Source organism: Toxotes jaculatrix, chromosome 3, assembly GCF_017976425.1.
Source record: "Toxotes jaculatrix isolate fToxJac2 chromosome 3, fToxJac2.pri, whole genome shotgun sequence".
Lineage (NCBI taxonomy): Eukaryota > Metazoa > Chordata > Actinopteri > Toxotidae > Toxotes > Toxotes jaculatrix.
The window spans coordinates 16,121,427-16,136,983 of NC_054396.1; the positions used below are offsets into that span (position 1 = coordinate 16,121,427).

Sequence of the window (15,557 nt, forward strand, 5' to 3'; positions counted from 1 at the left end):
CAGTTTGATCCCCTTTAAGTAATCGCATGCTAGCTGTCGACACACCGGGGCCGCGCAGCTCGTACCCGGAACCACCAGGAACGAGGCTGAGGCGTGTTCCCGTGAACGGAACGGCACGGGGACGCAGCAGCTAAAGCTACGCGGAAAGCGGCCACCGGGCCCAGATCATTCACGGAATCAACCGTCGTTCATTTTGTTCAGGCGGACCTCCGACCGGCAGGGATTAGAAACGTGCCAGATCATATGTGTGTGAAGGGGGGAAGAATAGCGCAAGATGGTTCGGGAAACCAGACACCTCTGGGTGGGAAATTTACCCGAACATGTCCGAGAGGAGAAAATTGTGGAGCATTTTAAACGGTAGGTTACGCAAGAGGTTTCCTCTGTCGGCGGAGCAGCGCGCGATAGCTGCAGCTCAACCCGCTAGCCGCGTAGCCTGCGACCAATGCTAATTCAGCTAACGTTAGCATTTTTAAGTTTTACAAGTCAGAAGGTTTCTTATGTGCTGCCTGTTGTATATTGCTGCCCGGTGGCATTTGTTGTAACGAAAAGCCGGGGAAAGAGGCACTGTAGTGCAGATGTTTACGATTTATAATGTTTAGCTAACTTTTGCTAGCGCCAAGAGGCAAGTAGCTAGTTGTGCTAGCCACCGAGCTAACACCCAGCCACCCAGCCATCCGACCATTTTGTGGGAAGTGGAGACGTTTTCATGATCAGTACAAGCCAAAAGGAAGCTAGCGTTAGCTGGACAGCAGGGCAGATAACATTAGATGACTTGTGTTATTTTAGCCACAGGAATCGTCTGGGCCACAGCGTTATTTCAACGGTGTTGTTAGAGAAAAAATGAAATGTAGAGAAGCCAGAAGCTGCGACCGATCAGCGACCCTACTGCGCTGATTATCAGATGTTAGTAAGTTGTTGAGCCGCTTGGCGAGGGCAGACATCGCTATACTTACACTCAGCTAAGATATTCGTTGTTTTAGGAGTTGGCAAGTTGCATGTAAACTGCAGGTTTTACTCCCGCTAATGATCGACCACTTGGATTTAAATAAAGCTAATAACCTTAATTTATAAGTTTTCCTTCTTCCACAGACGTCTTTTAAAGCTATGTAACGTTGCATGTCATTTTTATTTACTACGTAATGTAAAGTCTACTGGAGTAACTGATCAACAAACTCATCTAAAACACAACAAACTTCTCATCCAGTCACAGTTAATGGCAGCTATTGCGGTAGCCACATTACTAGTGGTCTGAAAGGGTAATGCTTTTATAGTTGTTAAACACTGATATTTGACATGTGTGAGCTCCCAGAGGGATGATTAAATAAAATGAGTGCTTCGTAGTTGTTGTTCAGAAATCCCTCAACACTGCCAACAATATTTTACACTCCAAGGGTAATCATCCAGCAAAGTAATTGTAAACATGGTTGAAGATGTTCATTCCCGTTTGGTGGCCTAAAAAGGAAACAATAGGAGAAACTGGTCTGGGCTCATAATTGGAGCTGAAACATTACTTTTTGCTTACCATATCTGTGTCTCTTCTGATTGTCATTTACAAGTCACTGATATTCATAGAAACAACAGCTTTTACCCTATTCTTAGCTGGTGTATATGTAATTTTTCTCTGCTTTCATTGTAATTTCCTCTCAGGTATGGGCGTGTGGAGAGTGTTAAAGTTCTGCGAAAGCGAGGGTCAGAGGGTGGTGTTGCAGCTTTTGTGGATTTTGTGGATATTAAAAGTGCGCAGAAGGCTCACAATGCTGTCAACAAGATGGGGGACAGGGACCTGCGGACTGACTACAATGAACCTGGATCAGTCCCTAGTGCTGTTCGGGGCCTTGAAGACAGCTCCCCTTCGAGCAGTCGAGACGTTACAGGATTCTCTAGGGGAACAGTTGGTCCAGTGTTTGGTCCTCCTGTGTCCCTTCACACCAGAGAGGGACGTTATGAACGGAGAATAGATGGGTAAGTGGACACGGCCTCCCCTTAAAATCCACGGGAATCTAGGTATTGGATAGATTTAAGACCTAAACACATAGTGGGGTTATTCGTGAAAGATAGATGCCTCAAGGGGGTTACACAAAGGTAATCTAGGGATTGTTCCAATTTTCATCATAATTGACTCACCATTCCCACCGGATCTAAGTAAATTAACTACACATTATCATTTAGTAAGGTAACTATAATTCAAGGTTTGACATCTGGTTTGGATATTACATCTGTGAGGAATATCCTAGTGAGTTTTGGATTTATTACATTTTGTGGGAAACTACCTCTGGACTTCTGGATATGTTTTTCTCCTAACTGTGGGATCTAACCTTGATTTTTTTTTTATTTGGAATCGTTTGAAACTGGAAGTAAACCCCTACTACGAAGGAATCACTTTTCTCTGAAGAATCTATACAGGTAACATGAAATTACTTCAAGGACCTTCCATCTTGGGTTGTCACTTTTTTCCCTATTGGCAACAGCTGATGGTTGGAGTACTTTTACCATTTTTGCAACTGTGGATACGGCCTTGTCTGGATTTACGTTTTTGAACAAGTGGATAGAAGAACTTTACATTCGTTACACATTCAAAGAAAAACAGATCAGTGCATACATCCATAATGCTCTCAGTCATTTTAGGATGAGATTAACTTCATATAATGACCAGTTTTTGTCCCAGATATGGAAGCTATACTAAGAAGACTTTGCAAGAACACTGAGGATCCGAACAACCAGCCATTGTGGAGCTAATCTTGTTTTGGATTGATGGCCATGAAGACACACGAAGGCTGCATAGTTGGGATGTAACCTCCTGGATGTACATGACACAATACCCCATGTTGGATGTACTGATGTGGACCCTAGTATGGATAGGTGTAGCTGTCATTCATTTGGATTACTCAAGTGTGGATATAGCAGTGTAAGGCCTCAATGAGGAGAAGAGCACTCCAAGTAGGTTGCAGAGAGCTGAAGACAACTTTTTCAAAGTGACTTGAAAATTTTCTACAAAAAGATGAAGTCTGCCAGTACGCACACTTGACGAGATCCATGGATTGTGGAATTATGTCATCCCTATGAGCTGTTGAGGATTTAATGTGCTGTGGTCATAGTGTCTGCAAGTCTACAAGCTTGTGTGACGTTAAACTACTTGACATTAACCAGTGGAATACGTTTTTGACCATTTTAATGTAAAGGTTAACTTTTGGGAAATACTGCTTCCTCATACTACAAGACTGATCCAGTTGGATGTATTTTCCACTTGGGCACCAGCTTGCTGTATAGTCAACCTGGAACTGTCAAATTACCACGAAGTTCATCATCCTTTTTCAATTTTTTTTTAAAATTCATATTTATTTATTGAGGTTATATGTTCCTATGTTTTTTTCCCACATTTTCTGAAATCCATAAAGAGGTCCATTTATGTGGTTGTTTTTGTTTTTCCCTTTTTCCATCCAGTGAAGAGAATTAAGTAGCCTAACTGTGGATTATACATCAACAATCTACTGGCCGGGTGCTCCACAGTATTTGAAGATAACGTGCAGTGCGATTCAAGAGAACCGTTTTTGCCTAATTAGATCAATTGATTTTTCCCCTTGGTTTTTCATTCGGGCTTTCACATTCTGACCACCTAGATTTTATTTGGATTAGATTCGGTAACCTCTTTTCCAAAAGGTTGGTATTGCTCTGCCCTCTGCATATTTTCCTTCTCTAACCTTCCTTAGTGCTTTGTCTAATATTAGGTTTTTGCACTGCTTTTAGGGGAAGATTAATTTGATGAAAGTTGACAAAAAAAATATATTTTATAAAATGTATATATAAAATATGCACATTATATGTCATGTTTATATAAGTGCTTATATTTTCCAGCCTCACATACATATTTTAAAGTATTGGTTTAACATTATATATATTAATATGACTTGCAAGGCATTTTAAATTGCAGTTCCACAGAGCTTCTCAATAGAACTGTCGAGTTGAATATTTAAGAGAAATGTTTAATTTGGATATTTTCTTCTTTTTGTTTGTTTACCAGCAGTAGTTCATGAACAGTCAGCCTCTGAAATCAGCTCCCCTGAACATCCCGAGGAGACGAAAGTGCTCCATGATTTTGTTTTTGCAAACTGAAAGAGTCCAAGAACAGCATTTCAGCATTGCTGAACTCCATGTTTATATCATTAGATATTCAGTCTCAGGTGGCTTTGTTTCATGCGACTGTTTATGAATTAACAGTGTAGAATATTGTGCTTGTTAGTAAGTCTTGTTGCTTTTATTTAGGCTGCTGACAGTTTAGGTATGGGAGCAGCAACCACAAAAATTGTCCGCACTAGTATTTACAGACAGTGCCAGTATTTGATTTTTCTTGAAGACTCAAGTTATTCTTATTTGTCTATCATGAGGAATTTGGTATTGTTTTTCTAATCTAACCAATCAAATCTTATGCAGAAAACTTGGTCAACTCCCAAAGACCACATTTGAATGAAAATATGCAACTTTTTGTGATGTGTTGCTGTGATTTAACACACGTAGAGTTTTTTTTTTCTTTGTGGAGAAGCTGGAACCTCTTAGAAGACCCCAGCATTTGTGTTTGATGGTAACAGATCAATTGACAAGATTGACAGTGACAGACTAATGGATTTTGCCAAAGAGAGAATGACAGGATATCTGCATTAGAAATACTGGCACTGCTCTTTGTATCAGTATTAAGCTACTTAAATTGACCCCACATCTTATCTGGCCTGTTCTCAGCTGTGTTTCTCAGCTATGTCTTTGCTGCACCGGACATTTATATATTCACTGTTACACATTTGGATACCAAAATAGCTTAACAATACATAGTGTTTTTTGCCTTTTATTGTTTTTAATCAAATTAACACTTTCCCCCCCCCCCCCTTCTCTGCCCTTTTCTTACTTCACAGTAGTTCAGAAAGCCGTGAACGTGCATATGATCACAGCCCATATGGACACCATGACCGCAGTGGCACTTTCGACAGGCAGCGTCACTACAACACCGATTATTACCGTGATCGTTCTATGTTTGCTGCTGCTGGCCCAGGGAGCAGTGCTATTGGGGGAAGCTTTGAGGCATCAGACCCACATTTTGACTCGAGAATTCGAGACCCCTTCACTCTCACTAATTCTACACGACGTGACTTGTACAGAGATGACAGAGGACGACGTGTTGATAGAACTTACCATCACCGTCGCAGTCGATCATCTCATTCCTCACAGTCAAGGCACCCTTCCCCACAACGGACCACGGGACAAACCCCCAAAACTTCCCATTCACCTAAAAGAGCCCCTTTGTCCCCTGGAAGAGGCCCAAGATCTCGATCTCGCAGCAGATCTTCAAGCTCTGATTCGGTCAGCAGCACCAGCAGTACGGGCAGCGGCAGGTGTGACTTTTGTTTTGTCATGATATTATCACTTGATGTATCTTGGGTTTATTCATTTAGACTGACAAAAGTCAGATCATTGTTCTCTGGTTTTCAGATTAAATTTTTTTTTTTTTTTGTGACAGTGATTCTAACAGCAGCTCAAGTGATGGATCGCGTGCACGTTCTGTTCAGTCGTCGGCTGCACATGCCCCCACTCAATCGTCTATGGTGCTTGACTCAGATGAGCCACGCAGAAGTTTTGGAATTAAAGTGCAAAACCTACCTGTGCGCTCCACAGGTAAGTTTCTACATTTTTTAATGTTTATCTGTAAATGCCTTTGTAAATAGTTTTTTTTTCCTGAACTGGGATACAAAGTGGACATTCGTTCAATTACTTCTACAAATTTCTACAAATTACTTCTACAAATTTCTACTGTCATCTGGTGCCTGGTACCCCGGATGTGATCCCACTGGTGTACAGATCATTCTGCTTCTAATATCTCCACATTTGTGCTCTTGCCAGTTTATTCATGTAATTAGAGCAAGGATTCCCAGACTACAATCTTATGTTCTTTACAGCCTCATTTAAAATAAGGGGCTTGTGCAAATTGCACCTCATAATTGTCATTTTGTAATTAATGCTGTCAAATCAAGGCAATTAGAGTGAGATTCTTTGGTCTTGATTAACTATGACTAATGGAGGATTATAGAATAATAGTAGGAGGTCTATGAAACTCAAGACATTGTCCCAGTCCCAAGCATCAGCCAGGAAGAGAAAAGTATAAAGATTGACTGTGAAAGGAAGCTGTGAGCATTGAAAAGGAGCCTGTACTATGAAAAGCATCAGTCCACTATGCACAGGTTTTATGTAGAAATAAATTCTTCTGGAAAAAAAAAGCCTTTAGATGGCACATAGATTGCCATGATTGTGATTCTTAATTCATCAAAAAATCTGTTGTTTTCAGTGCTTTTTTTTTTTGGAGTCTGAGCACTGAAATAATGTTCATCCATTTTCTCTTGGCAGACACAAGTTTAAAAGACGGCCTCTTCCATGAATTCAAGAAACATGGGAAAGTAACCTCAGTGCAGATCCATGGAGCATCAGAGGACCGTTATGGTTTGGTGTTCTTCAGACAGCAAGAGGATCAAGAGAAAGCCCTTAGTGTGTCCAAAGGAAAGCTGTTCTTTGGCATGCTTATTGAAGTCACTGCCTGGAATGGTCCTGGTAGGTGATGACACATATCACACAAAAGAGTATTTATTGTCATGAATACTTGGTGCAGACAGATTACTTCCTCAAAAGTTATTTTACAAATAGTTGTTTGTGTGCTGGTGGTGGAGAGTATGACCCTGAACTTGAGTGGAATGCCAGTAATATTAATAATAAACCTCTTTCTTCCTTCAGAAACAGAGAGTGAAAATGAGTTCAGGCCGTTGGACGGGCGGATAGATGAGTTTCACCCAAAGGCCACAAGGACGCTGTTTATAGGCAATCTTGAGAAGACTACCAGTTATCAACAACTCCTCGACATTTTTCAGCGCTTTGGAGAAATTGTGGTAAGCTGCCATTTTTAATGTGTGAAAGTAAATTTGTACATTTTACTTTTTATATTATTCTCTAATTGTTCTTTCTTTTCTCCTCAAGGACATTGACATCAAGAAAGTAAATGGAGTTCCCCAGTATGCCTTTGTGCAATATTCTGATATTGCCAGTGTTTGCAAGGCCATAAAGAAGATGGATGGAGAGTATCTGGGGAGCAACAGACTGAAGGTATTGTTTTTACAGTAAACAATAGTAACATGTCTGGTTTGTGTGTGTTTTTAGTCTCATGTACTTTATACAAATAATATGCATGTTTTTCTCTTTCTTCTTGAAGCTTGGTTTTGGGAAGAGCATGCCCACAACCTGCGTTTGGCTCGATGGTTTGGCAACCAATATTACAGAACAATACCTCACGCGGCATTTCTGTCGCTATGGACATGTAGTTAAGGTAAGATGTTATATCTCAAGATTTGCTGATTTTGATTTCAGTTCTGTTTTCAGAATTGTAAGTGCGATTTTAATTTGTCCTTGTGTTTAGGTTGTGTTTGATAGATTGAAAGGGATGGCCCTCATCATGTACAACAACACAGATTTTGCTCAGGCAGCTGTAAGGGAGACCAAAGGCTGGAAGATTGGTGGCAATAAAATAAAGGTAAATAATAATGAAAATTGTTGGCTTGTTTAGTATAATGTACTCCTCATGTGTTTATGTGTTGTTTTATGTGTTCACTCATCTGTGTTTACTGATGATAGGTGGACTTTGCAAGTCAAGAGAGTCAGTTGGCGTTCTACCGATCTATGCAGGCATCTGGTCAAGACATTAGAGACTTCTATGAAATTCCTCCTGATCGACGGTAAATTGCCCAAATTGTTAATTGCATACAAATGTCAGTTATATATATGTTTATTCATTTATTGCAATTTTGAGTTTTAGTTTTTTCAAATGATTTTAACCCTGATAAAATATATGATGCAATTTGATTATGTAAGAGTTCCATTGCAACATATATAAATCACAGTGAAATGTCTAAAAAGATCAGTTAACAGAAGTGGACAGAATTCATTATTGTTCTCCTCCTATTCTCTCCATTCATTCTACAGAGAGGATCGCAGACCTCCATACCATGAATTTACAGCAGAAAGGGCTTACTATGAGAATATACGAACCCCTGGCCTCTATCCAGAGGATGCTCGCAGAGATTATGCTGCTCGCAGCAGAGATCGCTTTCCTGAATTGGAACATTATCAGGGGGATCACTTTGACCCACGTTATCATGAAGACCCAAGAGACTACAGGGACTACAGAGACCCCTTTGAGCAAGATATCCGAAAATACACATACATTCAAAGAGAGCGAGAAAGAGAGCGGGAACGCTTCGAGGCTGACCGCAGCAGGTGGAGCCCTTCCCATCCAAGGCGACCTATTACTCCTACAGTATCACCTTCACCATCTGAGCGTGCCCCCAGAGACTCAGAAAGACGGGTTTATAGTCAGTCCTCTGAGCGAAGTGGTAGTGTGAGCTCAATGTCACCACCACACTTTGAAAAATCGGAGAAGGCCCTGCTGGAACATGCCTCTAAGAGTGACAAAAGTGAGAAAAGCTGTCAGTCAGATCGTGTGGCAGGTGCTGAGAAAACCAAACGTGCCAAACGAAAAGAGAAGGGTGACAAGGACAAAGCTGAGAAGATTAAATCAAGGAAAGCAAAAGGGCAGTCCCCGTCCAATGCACTGCCTGAAACAGAGCTCGAGACTGTCTTTGATGGAGGCTCTGGAAGAGGAAGGGTATCAGACCAAGATGCTCATGAGAGGCAGAAATGTAAAGGGGATAGTGACTCTGTTTCTGGAAATCAGTTGTCAACTGCTCATCACGACTCTGTAAAAACTGAAAGATCTGAAATGAGTAAAGGTGATAATTCGGACTTGGATGGGAAAAATCGACTCAAGAAACATCTTAAGTCTGACACTGGAAGTGACGGTAAAGATTTATCAGTGGACTCAGATCGCCTGGCTGCAAGAAAAAGGCGCTTTGCTGATTCTGGTGGAAGGACTATTCGTCAGAAGAGAAGCAGGCATGAGGAGGAGGATGGTAATCAGTCCTCTGACTTTGGTACCAGTGCCACATATTTGAAAGAGTCAGACAGTGACAAACATAAAGAATCACAACGGAGAGATTCAAGACTGAAAACTGATAAAGGAGGTACTCAGAAGGATAGTCAAGAGGACATCAGAGGACAAAGGGAGAAATCAGAGGGACCTTTGGACTCACTAGAGTCAAAACGACATCCAGGACACACTTCATCCAGAAGATTTTCACACGAGGGGACTGCAGAACAGAGCAGTACAAGAGAACAAGAACACCATGCTGCTTTCAAATTTGGTAGTCAGAATACTGACACTGACAAAAGTGCCAAGAACAAGGAAGACCATGTTGACATTGACCTGTCTCAGAGTTATCGTAAGCAAATGGAGCAAAATCGACGTTTGCATCAGCAACAACAGCAGCGTGAGTCTGACAAACCTGACAAATTAGAAAGTCCTCAAGGAAGTGAAACAGAGGACTTAGAACATCGCAGTCTTGTTCATGAAGTTGGCAAACCACCTGAGGATGTCACAGATAATTTCCCATCTCACAAACTAAAGAAACTAGACCAACTTGATGCAGACTCAGGGATAAAGAGAGAGCGTGTCTACAGAAGCTTTAGACAAAAAAGTGAAGATCCTGACTGGAACAACTCCTCTCCAGGACATCAGCACTTCTCTCACCATGCAGATGAGGACTTTATGGATCCTTCTCAGAAAGAGTTAAGTAAAAATGATGAAAAAATTCACCCAGATCTGGAGCTACTAGTCAAAAGGACACATAACACACAAGTAAACAAACCAAACACTCCTTTGCTTAGCGTGGAAGAGGAGCAGCAAAAGAGATGGGAGAGCAGAGTTAAACAAGACTTGTTACCTGACCTGAACTTCTCCAGAAGTCTAAGTAAAAACGTTCACAATTGCAAGCGTTTGGAATATGGTATTTGGCATGACTTGGAGCCTGGGGAAGTGCGATCCGATTCTGAAGAGGACAGAGAGCCCAAGCCCCACTCCCCTGTACCCTCAACATCTATGCCTTTTTCAGAGAGGCCAAGGGTTGACAGATTTTCAGACCCAAAACTAGCACATCTTGAAAGAAACAAATTCTATTCCTTTGCACTTGACCAGACCATTACACCTGATACAAAGGCTCTGCTTGAGCGTGCAAAATCTCTTTCATCTTCCAGAGAAGATAACTGGTCATTTTTAGATTACGATTCTCACTTTGCTAGTTTCCGCAACAGAAAAGATACTGAGAAAGTAGAATCAACACCAAGACCTACACCTTCCTGGTACATGAAAAAGAAAAAGATTCGAAGTGGATCTGAAGACAAACTTGATGACAGGAAGGAAGAACCTAAGCCAGAGGAGCAGGAACGCAGGGAACTATTTGCCTCCCGCTTCCTTCATAGTCCTGTCTTTGAGTTGGATTCTAGACGACTTCAACACTTGGAACGCAAACACGAAGAACCCGAGCATACGCAAAACCAACAGCCTGGCCAGCAAGGGATAGTAGATGGTGAAGTTGACTCAGGGCCAGTTGTCCTTTTCCACAGTCGTTTTTTAGAACTCACACGACTACAACAACAGAAAAATAAAACTCAACAGCAGCAAGAGGCAAAGGGGGACACTATGCCTGTGGATGAGAATAAAGCGGAAAAAGCACCTGCTCAAGAGCAGCAAGGTTTACAGTCACCTGAAACAACAGGATCTGTCGTGGAGCCAGAAATTAAACCCATCAGTCCAGCTGAAGACCTGATTTCTGAACCGCAACTCACACCTACTTCTGTCACCCAGTCTGTGGTTAGAGACTTTGCTCCACCAGAAGACAAATGTGTTGCGGTAACTCCAACCCCTGATCTGTATCCTCCTTCTGTGTCTTTCACAAAGGAAGAGGTGAAGGAAGATACAAAAGAAAGCGAACATGTTGCACCCATGCACCACCCACCAGCTGAGACGACATCTGATTCTGAACCTGCACCTGTAGCAGCTTCCGAACCCAGTTACTCAATGGATAGAAGTGAACTTTCTCCATCTGAAGGGAAATTGGAAATTGTTACTGAGGATGTAAAACCCCCAGTTACAGAACAACCATGCCGCCGCAATTCTCAGGATGAGTTTGTTAGCAGTTCAGAACCAGAGGTGGATCTTGAGATGACACAGCCAGAACAGCTTCAAGCCACTAGTCCTATAACACCTCGTCCTTTAGAGAAGATGGAAGCAGTCAAGAAAGAGACTCATTCCACTAGTAAAGCAGTAACTGAGTCTGAGGGAGAGAAGAAACCCCAAGCTAGTAAAGTGCAGATGCCTGTTGATAACGACACAAATGATGAGCCAGTCTCACCACAGAAAGAGCATAAAACAAAAGAAATGAAAAATAAAAAGTGCAAACAGTCCCCAGCTCCAGTTACTCCCATTCCCGTCACATCTGCTTCTGGTTCTGAGAAACAAGCTACACGCAAGAGTGAGCGGATTGACAAAGAGAAGCTGAAACGTGGATCATCCCCAAGAGCTGAATCAAAGTCCACAGGCAAATCTCCTATTCATGGATCAGATCCTGATATGTCAGAGCAGAGCATATCATTAGGCAGAGCCAGACGAAGAAATGTTAGATCTGTGTATGCCACCCCAGTGGAAGATGATGCACCAGCTCGTTCTGGAAAGGAAATTACAGAGTCACCACGCTCTGCACGAAAGCGAGGCACAGACAAAGATGCAGCACAACAACAAAATGTTGAACAGGATATACCTGCTCCCACCCCTGCAGCTAAACGGGGCCGTCCTCCCAAGAATCGCAGACAAGGTGAAGAAAGTTCAACTGTTAAAGTAGAAAAACCAAAAATGGATAATAAAGACACAGATTCCAATGAATCAGAAAGTGGTGAACAGATTCCAAGAGTGTCAAAAGGGAAAACATCCCCTCATCTCACAAAGGTTTCATCAAATCAGACATCCGCAGTCCTAGGATCTGGATCAACAAGGAAGGGGGATAAAACTGAGGTGGCTGAGGATGATGATCAGGAGATGGATTTCAACGATGAAGATAGCTTGGCTTTGCAAGATTCATCAACAAAAGAGGAGAAAGACAAACAAGGCAGAGAATTGGGCAAAAATAAAGATGCTCCCCATGAAAAGGCTTGTGAGGGTAAGTCAAATGAGAAAGAGACAGATTCCCTGGTCTTAGAGGAGAAACCCAACTTGGAAAAAGAAAGGATTGTTAGAGGAAAAACCAAGTTTACTAAGAATCCTAAGTCTCCTGTTCTCAAGAACCTCAAAATAAGACTAAATGTCACAGAGGTGAAAGACCTTCTTCACTTAGGTGATGATGAGCTAGGGAATCAAGAAGATTCTTCAAAGAAGTTCAGAACTGATGACTACACTGATGCTCACAAAGGAGACTCCAACTTGGAAGAAAAGGAAAATGCTGCTTTGGAGAAAAAGGAGCTTGTGGAAACATCAAAAAGCTTAATTTCACAGGAGCTGGAATTGGAGCAGGCTGTTGAGAACATTGCTAAACTCACTGATCCAGCTTTTCCAGTAGAAACACCAACACCACCTGTCCCACATACTGAAGTAAAAAGCAACCCAGACGAAGAAAAACCTTCTAATCCTGCTAGTGAGACAGAGCTCATGGCTGCTATTGACTCGATAACTGCTGAGGATTCAACTGTATCCTTAACCCAGCCACCTCCACTAAGCACAGATGTAAGTTCTGAACCTGAGATGCAAGATTTCATTCAGCCTGTCAAGGATGATGAAACTGAAACAAATACATCCGCTGTACACGAGGAGCCTGTCTTTCCAACCACACCTAAAAAGGGCACCAAGGGAAGACCTAAAACACCTAAACGCTCTAAAGGCCAAAAGCAAATAAGAAAGGATTTAAAGGAAGGACATTCAGTTAGTGAGGAATTGACAGCTACAGCAGCAGATAGCATATCTTCTGGTGTAAAAGTTGTTTCTGAGAAAACTCCAGCAGCAGCTGCTGCTGCAGTGATTACTTCTACTACTTGGAAGCCAGAGCCTGAGCCTTCAGCTGTCAAGGGTACAGATGTAAATGCAGAGTCAGAGTCACCTTCTGAAGATCAGGTTCAACATGTTAAAGCTGTTTACCCCCAGTCCAAGAGTCCAATATGCCCAAAGCCTCAACAGCTGCCAAATGAGTGCATTTCCCCTTCCATGTCTCCGCTAGCTAACAGGCCAAATATCAGACCCATTCAAACAAGTAAAACTCCTGTTTCTCCTCCAGATTGGCGCCACCAGTCTAAAGATGCAGGTGTCTCCTCTTCACCTCTCGTGCCAGTAGCTTCCAAGGAAAACCAGCCTTTACCCTCGGAATCTGAAAATATGGAAACTGAACATGGCACAAGTGACGTGAGACAGATTCTCGTGAAACACAAAAATATTTCACTGCCAGGCAGTAGTTCTGTTTCTAGTAATGTGCCCATTCTCCGAGATCAGGCCCCATCTGAAAGTAATACTCCATCAGCTGTTGTGCCAAATAAGTCACCACTACCTGATAGTAGAATGCCAGCTCATTCTGTCCCACCTATTGTTCGACCTCCAGCCTCACTACCATCTCCTGAGACAAAGTCTGTAATTTCTGTTATTGCATCCACCGCAACCTCTGTTATCAGTCGTGTTTGCAATCCTCCTGAGCCTGAAGACAAAGTAAACATAAACATTGGAAATCCCTGTGTGGACATGACTCTACCCAAATCAACCTATAGGCCCAGCAAAGACGATACTGGATCGTACCATGGGCAACCTGTTGGTGATGAGGGAGGAAGTGCTGCACGTTTTATTGTTGACAGTTCCAATCTTGGTATGGGATCTTGCCCTGGTCTGAGGGTAAATACGTCTGAAGGAGTGGTTGTATTGAGCCACTCCGGCCAGAAAACAGAGGGACCCCAGCGGATTAGTGCAAAAATAAGTCAGATCCCACAAGCAACAGCAGGTGACATGGAATCTCAGCAGTTGGTATCCATGCCCCAGATAAAACAGGAACTGTATGGTCATTCTCAGTCAGGGCTTCAAAAGGGGCCTTCATCGCAGACAGATCATGGGAACCCTGGTAAGACACAGTCAACCTTGTCTTCTATCAAACAAGAAGGCTCTGGTTTGGAAAAGATAGAGCCCACTTACCAGTCTGGACCTCAAGGAGTAGTGAAGCGTCTCACATCAGGTAACCAGCCAGTATTGAGTTACCATCAAGACTATATGCCATTAAAACACCAAAAGAAAATGGACAGTGTGGATCCTCACAGTACAGATGCAGCTAAACCACCTTGGACCTCTGCTATAAGTCCTGCAATAAGCCCCCATTTGCCATCTCCACCAGGCAACCATGTGGGCTTTGTTACAGCAGCTGGTGACAGAGCTCCTTCACATCTCAGTGGGGTCAAACAGGAACCTCGATCCCCACGCAAGTCAGGTCATCCACACTCTCCATTTACTAAAGTGTCCTCACCCATAGGCTCCTCATCACCCAAGGGCATACCTGTGATGTTATCCACTGGCCTTCCTGCCATGCAACAGTTTATTACTGGTGTGCATCATCCAGAGCAGTCTGTCATCATGCCTCCTCACAGTGTGCCCGGAGGCTTGGGACGGATGTCTCCTCACTGTGTTACCCAGTCAATTCCAGTGGGACATCTTGTCCAGGGAGATGTTCGAGTCAATACTCCACCTCTCTCTGTGATGAGTTATGGGATACATAGCGAGCCTCTTGCCTCTCCCTGGTCTGGCTCCATGCAGCCACGGCCCTCCTCACCGCAGGCTGTGGGCAGAGACAAGGTTCTCAAGGTAAACCCCGGTTCTTTGAGGAGTCATGAGGGTGAACAGGAAGAAGCCAGACACTTCCACATGGCAGGAAGACAATCAGCCACACAGCTAAAACCAGAGACCATGCAGTCAGATCCTCGTGGGCCTTTGCGCAGTAATGTCCAGTTGGAAACATACATGGCACAGAGAGATATGCGTGTGCTCTTGCACCAACAAGGGGAGCGTTCAGCCACAGATCCCCATTCTGGACACATTCAAGAGACTCTTCCCCCCTCTTCAACGCCTTCCAACATACCTTTATCCTTGTCACCAAGATCACATGTTTTGCCCAAAGTTGTGTCTGAAAAGGATATAACAAAGCCATTAGAGGCAAAGAGGCCCCACTCCCCTCTTCCTAAAGATGGAGTGATGGGCATCCGACAGTCTGGGCCAGCAATGGCATCTCCACAGAGAGTTCAGCTAATGCCACCAGGACCTAGTGGCTCATTCCCAGAATACTCTGGGATGTACCCAAACCCAAGGGGCATCCATTCTCAATTACCAGAGACATCTGCTGTTGGTCTTAACCAGCCATCACAGGCTATGGTGAGTTTACTGCAGTTCCTGTGCCAGTTTATTAGGTACACCCAGCTAAAACTAACAACATTCCTGCGTTAAAAACCTACCTACGTATTGTTTATAACAAGAGGTCTGTCCACTGTTTTGTCCACCCCATTAATATCAGTGAGGGTAGACTTCATATAAAAAAAAAACCAATATATTTCAAAACGGTAAAATAATTATACTGTTA

At 42.9% G+C, this 15,557-nt stretch overlaps 1 protein-coding gene across 4 annotated transcripts in view; it reads left to right on the plus strand.

Moving 5' to 3' along the window:
* The first annotated feature begins 93 nt into the window (after nt 1-93).
* si:ch1073-335m2.2 (msx2-interacting protein) overlaps nt 94-15,557 on the plus strand; it is a 19,101-nt gene continuing 3,637 nt past the window's right edge. The window contains exons 1-11 of one of the 4 annotated variants that reach the window (XM_041033532.1): nt 94-357; nt 1,648-1,962; nt 4,902-5,378; nt 5,504-5,658; nt 6,385-6,585; nt 6,766-6,917; nt 7,006-7,131; nt 7,238-7,351; nt 7,442-7,555; nt 7,657-7,757; nt 8,005-15,352. In XM_041033532.1, the coding sequence (XP_040889466.1) occupies nt 275-357; nt 1,648-1,962; nt 4,902-5,378; nt 5,504-5,658; nt 6,385-6,585; nt 6,766-6,917; nt 7,006-7,131; nt 7,238-7,351; nt 7,442-7,555; nt 7,657-7,757; nt 8,005-15,352 (9,186 nt within the window). In that variant the 5' untranslated portion in view covers nt 94-274. The other 3 variants (XM_041033533.1, XM_041033534.1, XM_041033535.1) reach the window with 3 other exon arrangements.